Genomic DNA, 13509 nt, shown 5'->3' on the forward strand with positions numbered 1-13509 from the left:
GGGAGTCACATGTAAGTTAGCCAAGTGGCCGGTTTCACTGCAAAGCACTAGGTAACTGGGGCATTTGGGCTTCAAAGCCCACGGCAGAGGGCTAATTTAATGTTAGAGGTAGCCCTGTCAAATTGTTTAGTCTGATATGTTAACAGTGAAGCTAATGTAGAAGTGGTGCAAGGCTGCCGGTTAGTCCTCCTACCATGGTTTTTAAATCCCATGTGAACTGTGTAAAAGCTATGCCACATCCCACACTGGCAATTTCACACTTCTGTCACATTCTGCAATTTCCACCATGGACGTACTTAATTGCCAAATATGTCAACTGGTGGTTTATATGGCATGTTTTAGAACACAAGCATTCTTTTACTTTCAAGGGGTCTCAATATGCCAGATCTTAGATCAGTAAGAACGAGGGAACCCTGCAAATAGATGCACTTTTTTTTTAAAGCAGATTTTATTTCCTTTTCCATTTACACATACATTTTCATAGACATCATTTTTCTTGTCCGGTGTCAAATTATTGTCAACTGCTTACATATATTAACATTTACCTCACAAAAATATGCACTTTCCTACAGTTTCCAAGCAAATTAATACGTGAAATGAATATTGAAGGCTTGATCTAGTTAAATGCAGCAGTAATCTTTCATCATCAACGTGTGTGCTGTGTACTTTACAGAGAGACATCAGATGTAGCGCCTCTCTCATTGGAGGCAGAGCACACCATTTGGGGTCCATTCATTTTCTCTAGAACAGTGGTACTCACAGACATTTCCTCAGGGGCCGAAATGCACTGCCTGGGTTATCACCGGGGGCTGCACAGATGACTGAGGGGGTTTGATTTACGATCGGGCAGGGTGATTCAGGGGCAGAGCTAAGGTTGGTGTGACATGGCATGGCATAGCATCTAGGGACTTTGGTGGACAAATTGTACCATGTGGAGAGAAACCGTGCATGGAATTCACAAAGGTACTTTAAATAAACTGTTACAAAGATTCAGCAAATGCTGCATTGTGAAACAAACATGTGGATAGGTTTGAAATGTACCAATTCCAAAGGATGTTCAAGTAATTCATAGAAAATGTGCCCCTTGTGGTATAAATCACATATTGATGTTGGAATGATAAGCTCTGTCAATTGAACGTACATTCACCCCAACACTTTGTAATATGTCTTTATTCCGATAAAAAAAAAGTATCATTCAGATTAGGTACAGAATACATTCTGATTATTAGGTATGATAATCAAATTAATATTAAAAAAACAGGAAAGTAGCTGAGGTGTAAGTAGTTCCTTCATATCGCACATGAATACATTCAGTGAAGACATGCAGAGCGTTCTCCAGTGTGCGCGAGTTGCAGTACAATCTCCCAATCTGGATGCTGCATAAGGAGTGTTACTCCGATTTGAAGGGCTTTTAATGAATGCAAAACAGTAAGTACAAAGGCACACAGAATGCGGGAAAAGTCTTTTCCAGGACACAGAGTTTATGCACTAATTTTACACTTCATGTCCGCAATTAATTTCTTGTACTAAGGAACCTTTTCAGAAAGTGCAAGTCTCAGGAGGAGATCTAGATGTGCATCAGTCAGTTTGTTTCTTTGTTTATTTTTTACACCCATTGTGGAACAGGAACACTCGCATACATATGTGGAGCCAAACATGCAAAGAATTTTCAAAGAAGGTAAAAGAGTAGAGAATCTCTCAGAGCGCACACTTTACCAGAACTCTTCTGGTTCCTTCGCCAAAAAAGAGGACTCAAACACAGAGCTGCATTGCATATCTATTAGTGCCATCTCAGCTTGTGCCCTTTTCAAAAAAGGAAGTTCAACAGCTACAAGATTCCTTGCACTAACCATCCATGGATTTTCTACAAGTCTGAAAAGTTAAGTGAGAACTCTAAACTGAGAAAATCACCCCTTAATGTCCCCAGACATTTCCTCCAGATAAGCACACAGATTGGAACGCAACAACATTTCCTGAGCTTTTTCAACCCTCTGGGTTAAAGCCTGCAACCTGGGGAAGTGTGTGAGATCACCATCTTCCAGCTGCTCTCAGAACAGGTCAAGTTTACTTTCGAAGAAGTATATGGCACTTATCATTGAGGACACAAGTTTCTGTCTACCTTGATGTGCCAGAATGATAGTGTTGAAATGTGAGAACAAGTCACACAGAAAATGGAGCATGGTGAGCCACTGCAGGGTATACAATTCTAGGAAGGACTGTCCTCTACTGATTAAAAGTTGTTCAATTTCTGGAAGCAAAGTGATTAACCTTCCTAGAACTCTACCTTTGCTCAACCACCCTACTTCAGTATGTTATAACAGGTCTGCATATTCAGTGTCGGCATCCTTCAGCAATAACTTAAAGAGTCTGTGGTTGAGTGGTTTTGCTCGAATAAAATTAACAATTCTTACTACTTGCTTCATAACATCATTTAGTTGTCCTTGCTTTATTTTCACGCACAATGCTTGCTGATGGATTATGTAATGAGAATAAATGAACGTGTAAGATGGAATTGTTTTTCTCAATAGAGATACAAAATCCCTCTCATATCCAGTCATGGAGGGTTTGAAGATTGTTAAATGGCAGGTGATTAAATGCGAATAAATTACACCCGCTAGTAAAAACATCCTCTCCCCTTGTGTGTCCACGCAATGGACAAAGGTAGAGGAGCTCTTCCTTTGGAATGATTTCTTCTTACAAATACCTCACCCACATTACCTGAGCCATATCACCTACATCTGACTCAAACAGCAATGCTAAAGAAAGGGGACAGTGTGACCGCACTGATGGCCTGTGCTAGAACATGGTCACCCATTGATTCAATTCTATGTGCGCATGTGGAATCGGACAATTGTAATGCACCTATTTCCTTCATAATGTTGGATTTATTAGGATAGTTGGCAAATAAAACGTCTCCCGCCGAAAGAAAACATTTCTAAACCGGCTCTGCCTCAGTAAATAGTTTGTTTTACAAGCAAGTAGCATATGTGGAAAGATACCTCAGTTACAGCTTCAGATTCCTTAATCTGACATAGAAAGAGCTTTTGTTGGGATAGAATGGCTTGCTTCAGTGATACCACTTTGGCAGAACGAGGTTTTGAGAACACTGGGAAGTTTTCGGTGAAGTCAGAAAGGCGGGTTTTATAGTGCCGCTCCAGGTTATATCTTTTGAGGACATTGACCCTGTCTTTGCAAAGGAGACAAGTAGCTCCCTATTTTGGACATTCCACGAAAAGATATTCTTCTTTCCACAAAGACTGGAAGACCCCGTTTTTACTCTGTATGGATCTGCGTCTTTTGCAAACCTTTGTTACCAGGCTGTATGCCATTTCTGTTGGGTTCCTTATGAACACTGCAGGAAATTAGTATTTGAATTCATGACTGATGGCACAACCCTGTCTCACGACCGATGGCACCACCCAGTCTCACGACCGATGGCACGATCCAGTCTCACGATCGATGGTACAACCCCATCTCACGACAGATGGCACGACCCAGTCTTAGTTACAGAGCTCTGCACACAACCAACGAGGTGACACTTGACTTGAGTGCTGCTATTTGGTGGGGGGGGGTTGGGGGGTGCAAGTTTGAAAATACTTTTTGGTGTTAAAAAATTGAAAAACCCACATTCAGTCTTCAATTTGTGCGGCATGTTTCAACAGTACCCTATGTGGGCATATTTAGATGAATCCATGCACTTAAGCTTATAAATAGATATTAGTGCTTAACAAATGAAACATCTTGGTATCACATTTCTCATGCACAGCCATCCCTACTTGAGAGCATTGGTGCAATGAAGAAAGGAAGACCATGAGACCACCCTTTCTTAATAAAAATAAATTCACATTTGTACAGTGCATCCACTTCCTCAAATCCCTTCCCCCCCCAGACAGGTGAAATAGTGGCTCAGCAAAAAAGCCTGCCACTTCCATGAGTGAACTGAAGTCTAGAGGTCCTGGCAGGCCACATATGACTGCCATTTAACCGCATAGTAATATATACGCTCACCCCCACCTTCTCAAACATTACGAGACATTTTAGGAAGGCTGTGGGGGGGAGGGGGTTAAGATGCCTTTTTGGTTTGTTTTTCTAAAGAGTTTTAAAGAACACACTGAAAAAATACACAGAATGAACAATGAGGCACTTCTGAAGTTCTGCCAGTAAGGCACTCTGAATATATTCACACCCTTATATATACTCTTCAGCAGAGGCAAGAATTCAAATGTTTTATGAAAAGGTACGAGATATTACATAGCATGGACCCTTCCTTTACGCTTCAGGGCACCAAGAAATCTCAGCTAGAGGTGTACCCGCTTAGGATATTATACACTGTTCCACCATAGAACAGTGGGTGGAGGATCCACTGAAAGAGCTTCTGTTTCCTGGTGGGTGACCACATGCACTCATACAATGTCCTATCCTCACAGCTTCCATCATCTGAAAGACTATTGAGCAGTATCCAATCTGCCAGAGGGTTGTTTGACAAGGCAAAGAGAAAGCCATTCAGATATCTACAGATTTACACCAATATGAATACCTCAAGACTGTCACACTACAGAATAGAGATCAAATTACAGTATCAAACAATGATAGTGGTAAAAGTCCTTGAACCCAGCTCTTGATTTTATTCAGTGCCGCATAATTGCAGAAAAACCAGACTTGCCACATAATCATCTGCTACATCATTTGCAGGCATTAACAAAATCATTTTTTCTAGCTCAAACACATCAAAACTTCAAAAAACATTTCCACAGGTGTTGCCTGCAGGGGCAGTTTCGTCCCAAAGTTTGATGGGTCATCTTTCGGTTGCTAGGTTAGGTGTTAAACTGATGTGAAACCTTTGCCCACAGTGTGGACATGCGTTTCATCAACAAAATAGTGAAATAATACGGTCATAAAATGTGGCAGATCGTGCAGCACAATTTGCCTCCTTTGCAAAAATGTAGTCAACACTATTGCACAAGCAGGTCCTTCCCTGCCGCATAATTGCAGTGGTCCTGATCATAACCTACAAGCAACAATCGCGCCTGTCCATCTCAGACTGGGACATTGCAAAACCATCCGGATGCAACACGCATGAATGATGCCTTCCAAGGCAATGACAAGAAGTCTAGGAAATTATTACGTGAAGGTGTCCAGTTCAAGGGTCGCTGCGCACCGGAAAAGAAATGCAAGATTGAATCCGGACCCAAAGCCTGCCCCAAAAATACATCTACCAATTTGGTAAAAAAAAACAAGAGGACTCCGTTTCCTGCAAAGCCACTAGAATTGCTACCTGTAAGTGATTGACATCTCTGTAACTATGCAGTAAACAATAAAGGATGTGGCAACAGCTGCAGAAGATAAGTAAAGCAGGAAAGGACAATCCAGATAACTGTTATCAACATCTTCAGGGTCTCCCCGTTGGATCCGGGTCTGTGCTGACGCTTATCTTTGCCAAGACAAAGTTCTAGTTTAGCCTACTATAGGTCAGCATGTGTAGAAGACCAGGCTTCCTATGGCTCGTGTTTTGAACCCCTGAAACTTCCACCACAGGGTGAAAATGAAGAACAGGTTCTGCTTATGGTGGAGCACAACCAAGACTGAACAATGGTCTCTTACATGCACCAGCCAACCAGGTTAAGGTTCACTTATTGGTGCTGCAGTGAAGTAAGCAAGACACAATACAGGACTACTAGTCCCTGAAACCTACACACATTGTTCAACACTATCATAAGTGATATATAGTAGAACAAAGAGATACCATACTTGCAGGCGGTGGAACCTGATGTGTACAACTCTCCTCAAAAACAAACTTGCGCAATGCTGGCCCGTCAAAGTCCCTTCCAAACTCAATCATGAAACTGTGCTATGTATGTATAGATCTTGTTCTGTACCATGGCTACAGAAACTGTGTTTATAACAGATCAGCATTTTACAACTTGTAAGAGATGGTGCTGCTCCCAAAAACGACAACTTCACAGTACTGCTGCAGGAAAAATGTTACACTCCTAGATACGGGGAGCTTCAGCACTTCACCAAACCCTCTCTCCACCCTCTTCACTGTTACCGGGCGCCTCCCACCCCCTGGCAAGCTTACTTACCAAAGTGAAACTATGGCTGCAGATCCTCGGTGCGAGCTGCCTTTTCTTTTCAAGTGCCCTTCAACAGGCAGCTTTATATCAGAGTGGCTCAGTGAGGCAACACTGCGGGTGAGGCACAGCTGGCAAGGACGCGGATGAGGTGAGGCTGAGTGCAGGTACTTGCGGAAAAGACAGCCAGCAACCTGCGTGGCATCAGAGGGGCTCGGCGAGGCACAGCTGGCAATGATGCGGTGATGTGAGGCTGAGGGCAGGTAATGGTGATGGAAAAGAAAGGCAGCTACCTGCATGCCCCTTTTTAAAAGCTTCTTTCTGCCGCACCGGAAAGCAAGTGACGTCACTCACAGAGGCCAATGAGGGCGGGGGGCACAGGTGAGCATGCGAGACACTGATTGTCCGCGCATGCCCCTTTGATGCTTTTCAGACAAATGCGGTCCCCGAGGAATCACAACAGGCAGAAATGGCAATGGCACTGAATCCTTGACTGCTGTAGTTTCTAGAACCTAAATACAATCAGGAGGCAAGTCAACAGTGGAGAACTTCAGATGCAAGGTGGCCAACCTTAAGCATGTTACTGTGTAGTTAAATATTCCTGGATCTAGGAAAACAGAGTGACCCTTCATTAAGACATGTTTTGTTTACTTTCGTTTTAAAAAGTGTTCCACGTTCGCTTTTTCCAATCTTCAAGTCTAAAATACACCAAATTACTGTTCATCTAGACCCTTAACAATATTCCGCTCAGGCATAATGTTTTGCAAGCCAAAACTTCTGTCCCTATTTTACACGCTGAAGTGCATTTATGCTGGATGCTGGGAAGCCCAGACACTGTTGCTCATATGTGCCAATCACAATCCGCTCGCGCCCCACTCAAGGCAATATTCAGCAGCCAGACTGACCAACCGCTAGTGAACATATGACTGCATGGCCCCATTCTCCATCAGCTCTGCTGCATGCTCCTAAACGCAAGGCACAAGGTCACATTATGCGGTCTTGATGCCAAAACTTTCCATCATAGCAATACTCTTTATATGTCCGAACACTTATGCATCTCCGATTAACAAAGAAGTTCAGAAGTCAAATGTCTCCACGAATCAAGACCACCAAATTCAGAACATTTTGCACAGAAATGATTCTCAGTGGGCCCACAACTACTGAGTGGAACTCTTTACCCCCAAGTATCAAAAGGGACCATATCCTCCGTCTCTCCTGGGAACATTTACGAACCCGCTCTCTTCCTGGATAGGCCATCTATACAATCTCCCCCAAAAACCTATATATTGTTTCAGTCCAATTGATTATTTTTCTCCTCCACACTTCACTACTGCCGTGCAAATTACTACAAAAGATCCATATATTTGCTCATGAAATCTTCTACTCCTATTCAAATTCCCACTAATCCCATGCACTAGTTCTGAGTAGCTGGAACCGTATCATGAACAGCTGTGCTGGCTCAGCACAATGTTGGCGGTGTCTAAAGGTCATACATAGAACTCAGAATTTCGGCGAGAATTAGAGACACAAAACCTGCAGTTTCATACTCGTGTTGAACAGTGCATTTCATGCTTTAAGTAGGAGAAATTCTGAACTATATGTAGGAAATTTAGACAAAACAACTGATTTATTCAGATGCCATTGGCTCTGCACTGAGCCAGCCACAGCTCTTCATGATCCAGCCCCAAGTTATTTATTCTTTATTTTAGGGGAACTCTGTAATTCTGAGTAAAAACCCCATACACATTCTGAAGCAGGTGTGCTAAATTAGCCTTTTAAAAAACATGAATAGAAATTCAAGCAAATTTAGTGATATTTTGCAAATTGGTCCGGAAACATACTTTTACATTTATATTCAAACAAAAATGGAAGCGATCGCATAACACTGCCTTATGCGTCAATATCAAAGTCAGGCCGTGGCTAGCAGAAGAAAGGTGTAAGGATGGTTCCCGCGCCAGTAAATTTACAGTACTTTCACCCGAGAGCTCCGTTTAGAGAACGGCACACAAATTCTGGCAACTGTGCACTGCCCATTGTAGCCAACCAGCCAAACTCTGCAAAATCGTATTCCTTGAAGACGGGACTAACAACTTTGGCATTGAGAACTCACTCCTCTTGTTCTTCAAAGCAATCAGCAAATATTGCTCACTGTGGTGTTGTGTACCCTCGTTTTAGGATCTTTTTACTCCCAGCTGACTGGTGTGATTGATTGTTCTTTGTTTGTTGGTCTGAATCAGGACCGTGGGAATGCTTTTAAAGCGAGATAAACTGCTAGCAAATCCAACATGTTTAGATGTAGTTTGGTCTGCAGGCAGCCAGGTTACTTGGTTTCGATTCCTGCCAAGATGGCTTCCCCGGCCTTGGATGGAAGAACTTGGAAGAGCACACACTCGCATGGCATTCGCTCTTATGTACGACCACCACAAGGAATGTTCTGAGAAGTTCACAATCCAAGTCTCACAGAGGTTACACTTTCTGTTTGGAAACTAAATTATGTTGTCCATACCAGAGAAAGCCTGAACCGATGGAGTAGCTGTGCTGGGACGATAGATGCAACCCTCTTCAGTGATGCTTAATCTTCCTAGTCTACCATATAGGCGAGAATAGACGAAGCCATCTTGCCTCAGGGCATAACCACCGCCATGCATCTGGAGAAAAGAACCTGATTTACCAATGAACTAAAGCATCCTCTCAAGGTTAGGCGTTTGACCACATTTAAATCTTGGCGAGGCACTCAGCCTTTCAACCTTCCTCAGACAATAAACAGAGCAACACTGAGTTGGGTAACAAGAAACATCTGTTATTTTAGCGCCAAGATGTCCCAGTGAGTGTGTAAACACATTAGGTTACGGTACTTAGCAGTAACTTCATTCCTCCTTTAAATCGCAGTTGACCAGGCTGCTGTAGGAGTCGTGGCTATAAAGGGGCACGTCCAATTCCCTCTATGAAGGGTTTGTTTTAAAAAAACATAAAACAGGGAATTACATTTCTAAAATGATAAAATATTTTAATTGTGTACGTCATTGTTAAAAGTGTTCTGCATTCCACTGGAATATCTTAAGCCTCTTGAATTGGTATTGATTCCATAACACTATTTACATAATTCAGAAATGGCAGAAGGGTAGAATTAAACACTTTATAAAAAAACAGGTTATTATTATTATTAAAGTCGAACACAAAATAAATAAACAAAAGGAAGAAGAGGTGTTTGCAAAGAAGGTGAGACAGGCCGTTTAATGTAGCAGTGCATGTCGCACACAACTGTAGTGGCCGACACAATTTCAACGTCATGCCTTTGTTGATTGGCGAGATCAGAGACGCAGGTCTCCTTTTTGGGGGGAGGGGTGCAACAGGGTGGACTGCTGTACACTTTGGTGATGTAGTAAGCAGTACAGAAGCATTAGACAGGGGAGTAAAGACTGTGGAATAATTAAAGGTCTTGGAGCAGAAAGGGTGTACAGGATAATCCACGTCCAGTGGAGAGCAGGGTGAGATTTCTCTTCTTTCTTTTGGATAATGCTGTGGTGGATTACAGACTCTGAGTTAGTTCCACACATGGAGGCCTGGTGATTGCAAGATGTTTTGCCATTTCTGCATCCAGGAAGCTGTGATTGATACTCCTTCCAACAGATCAGCTTCTCATGTAATTAGATCTGTGCACTAGTCTCTCATCTTGGAGAGTGCCATGGAGTTATGCTCAGTATGCAAGGTCAAGATCAGTCGCCAGTCGTATTCCATCCACAGCCTGGGCAGTATCCATTCATAGGTTCATGTTCTGAACAGAACCCGGTTCTGTTGTCACACTAGCTGGACAGAGCCCTCTGTATTCGTTTGCAGGATTCACGCGGACCCAGGGATACCAGCATTTCTGCAACACTTGGACCAGCCTGAAAGGAAAGTGAGAGGGTAACTACACAGCCGATAAACCAATAGAAGGCAACAGGATCTCATTATCTAGAGGCAGCAAAAGACAAACAGAGTGATAACTTCAATTCCTAAATTCACCATATCTTCAAATTATTATGCCTAGCTCACTGGAACAACTTCAAGATTGTAGACTTACCACAGGACTAGGATATGCTCATCCTTTTAAAGCACTTATTGTAGATTGCCCGAGTTCCATACAATTTGTTCTCTAGGAGTCCCCACTGCACCGACGTGGATGAAGCGATAGGACCCTGTAGGTCCATCTTTGATTCCCAATGCAGAAGACAGTCACCATTTCTAAGGTCAGCAAGACAACACTCTGGCAACCAATGGCCGTATAATACCGTTAGAATACACCAATATATATTCTCCTCTCACTTCGGGATTTAAAAATGGTTACAACTTTGATCCCCTTCCCAATCCAGGTCACATCTAAGCTGGTACTTGTTCACACATTCTTACTGAAAACTTTCATTTAAATATGGATCACTGCAAAGAAACCCAGTCCTGTCCTTAGAGAAACCGCTCATTTACACACACAAATATCTTTAGCATTAGATCCACAGTCCCTGCCCTCCGACCCCACGCTTGGGCTTATGGGTTAATGACGCAAACTTACAATCCTTCACAAGCTATATGGGGAGATTCAGTTATACAGCTTCTTGTACCCCTTTCCAGCCCATTATACCACATTTACTCTAACCCCACCTTATTCAGGCTCTATGCCTCAGAATGAGATAAACGCCCAAACCTTAACAGTAAGGCTTATGTAGGAAAAACCTCAGACTCCAAGTCCCTTAACTCTTATGGGTTCTGGGTGATAATAGTTCCCATTACATTTAGACGGAAAGTTAACACTTAGGTCAGCACCATGAAGAAGTAAAACCTGCACTTTAGAAGTACTGAATACAATACCATAAGAGAACATAACGCAGAACACTGGGTCTCCTTGCAGGGGTCACAAACGCTGAAAAACTCTCAGATAATGGAAGAAGCTAATAGTTTGACCCAACATAGCACTTCTACCTTGCTCTTTCCCTGGTTCAGCTAATGTGTCCACATCCCTAAAAAGAAAAGGATTATGGTGCTATTTCCCAAAGCTTTGAGAGGTCCCTCCTGCACCCATTTATAGGGAACGTGTGCCACTCACCCGGACTCAGCCCTTTCAATCAGCTATGCACTTTCAGTTCCACCAAACCTAGTGGAACTAGATGGTAGGTAGAGCATGTGCAAGCTTTTCTTTTTATATGTCAAGCTCTTGGGACGAGCCCCAAGTGTGCAGCCATGGGCTTTTTCTTGGGCTCCTGGGGCAGTCATAAATTACTGGGCGATATAAAGTGGTTTAGCACTGGGGTCCCTGGGCCATATTAATGATCCACTGAAAATAAATAATAAGGTTACTCCTTTGCAGGAACTGGACTCTCTCAGTGAGCAGCCAAAACTTACGTCCGTAACTGAAGGAGTTTTGAAACTCAGAATAAAATAGGACACAATAAGTAACTCTCAATACCTTTAATTTTTACTCAGTTACTTACTCCACAAACAAAACTACTTTAATGAAAGTTACATACAATACTATACTGAAAAGTTGAAATTACAAAATAAAACCATTAACTCCTAGCATCTTCTAGCCCAAAATTGTAACCTCAAATGTTTTTATAACTCCGCCGCTAGTTAACAGCTTCCAGTTAACATTAAGCTCTAAGGGTGTGTCATCCTTTGGTGAATGCACTACATTGACTAAAGTTTGGTCTGCATTATTCTGTTCTTGCAAGTAAAAAATGGGGGTTTACAGGATTACTGTAAAGTAGCTACCTGTGCATTTGACAAAGATGCTCGGAGTAAAAGGTCTCGCCTAAAAAAACTAGTCCCAAGTCAATGGTTTAAGCAGTAATATCTAACAAGCATTTGCAATGCAATAGGTCTCGCATTTGCGAGGGTTGAAGCTATTGGCATTCTAAATGACAATGCCTTTTATGTATGTGTTTTAAAAACCAACACATAAATAAAAGGCATTGTCATTTACAATGGCAATAGTTCATACTTTCATAACATGAGACCTATTGCATTGCCAATACTTGATTGAGTTCTTGTCCGGCAGTAACCTGAAAGTTGCCTGCCCATGTTTACAACTAAGTAGCGTGCTTCCTGCTGCCACAGTTGAGCAACCCCATTCATTTAAAAAAAAGAAAAACAAAGTGCTGTTTGGGAATCACTGCTGTTGTCACACAGTAGAGTTAATGTTGTTCCCCCCCTTGACAGGCAGCAAAAAATTAATTGGAATCTTCAAAGTTTATAGGATCTGTACAATAAGTATCTGTGCTTGTGTTTACTGAACCATTATCAATTTCAGGGAGTGTTTCAAAAGGTGACAGCAAGTGAGGCAGTGCTCTGTGATTTTTTGTGACGGGCAGGGGTTAATTGAGTGATAAATACAAACAAACCAAATATTCCTGAATAGTGCACGCACGGCTTACCAGAGAGCAGGAAGCTTTTTTTTCTTTCTGTCAGCTTTAGGCAAGCTGCGTTGTGCAGAGGGTGGCGGTAGACGCAGAAGGAGATTAAACGAGGTCAATAAAAAAAAGGATACAATTGGGGTGAAGAATAGAAAAAAACAGCAAGGTCAATAGAAAGGGATTGTCGAAGGCAAGTTTGGTAAAAAAAAAGTAGAAGCTCTGAAAAAAGGGAAAATAAAACAGAGACAAGCCAGTGCTGAAGGTTCACTGCGAGGCAAAAGTAGAAAATCAACAAGCTCACCACCAAGCAGATATTTGCAATAAACCGTAGAGAAAAAAGTCAGAGGCAACTTGAAAAGAATTCTAGAAAGTAAGCATACCCATAGAGAGCAAAAAAAGGGCTATGACGCCGTCTGACGGAAACAAGAAATAGCAAATGAGTCTTGCAGCAGCAAATTAACCAAAGAAGATCACAACAACAATATCCAGAAGGAGGGCTGGGAGAAAGGCACACGGATGAAATGAGCCTGACTGAGTAGTGAGGAGTGTGGGAGGGCAGGATGGAGGAAGCAGTGAGGCAGCGGGGAGAGATGGATGAAAGGGAAAGCAGATAGTAATCAAGGTGAGAGGACAGACAGATTTTGAAGAGGAAAGGGGGGGCGAAGGGGGCCGCTGTTGAGTGTGGGTCAAAATGCAATAGACAGCAGGAGAAGGATCTGCGTGAATCAAAACAACGCAGAGTTGGAGACCAGGAGGAGTACAGGGCTGAGGGAGACTGCAGACACATGCACTGAAGCACTCTCAGTGCATTTGCAAAAGTAGATAAAAACAAGACGTGCGGCCGCGAACGGGAGTGCGCGCGAAAACAAGACGTGCGGCTGCGAACGGGAGTGCGCGCGCGCGAAAGTGAAACTGATCGCGGTCCAGATGGCGCTTTGGACGGTGAAAGCTGGCGGGTGAGCGCGCGTGAACGCAAGCGCTAGGCCATCATAAGCATGGGCTAGCACTTTCAAAACTCCACTTACTAAATGTCTTGCCAGAGCAATGCATGCGCT

At 42.8% G+C, this 13509-nt stretch overlaps 1 protein-coding gene across 2 annotated transcripts in view; it reads right to left on the minus strand.

Annotated features, from left to right (window-relative positions):
* Positions 1–452: 452 nt before the first annotated feature.
* EARS2 (glutamyl-tRNA synthetase 2, mitochondrial) overlaps positions 453–13509 on the minus strand; it is a 69441-nt gene continuing 56384 nt past the window's right edge. For both annotated transcript variants that reach the window (XM_085629503.1, XM_085629505.1), the window contains one exon: positions 453–9958. In XM_085629503.1, coding sequence (XP_085485629.1) covers positions 9875–9958 — 84 coding nt within the window. In that variant the 3' untranslated portion in view covers positions 453–9874. The remainder of the gene's footprint in view (positions 9959–13509) is intronic.

Source organism: Triturus cristatus, chromosome 10 (genome assembly GCF_964204655.1).
Source record: "Triturus cristatus chromosome 10, aTriCri1.1, whole genome shotgun sequence".
Classification (NCBI taxonomy): domain Eukaryota; kingdom Metazoa; phylum Chordata; class Amphibia; order Caudata; family Salamandridae; genus Triturus; species Triturus cristatus.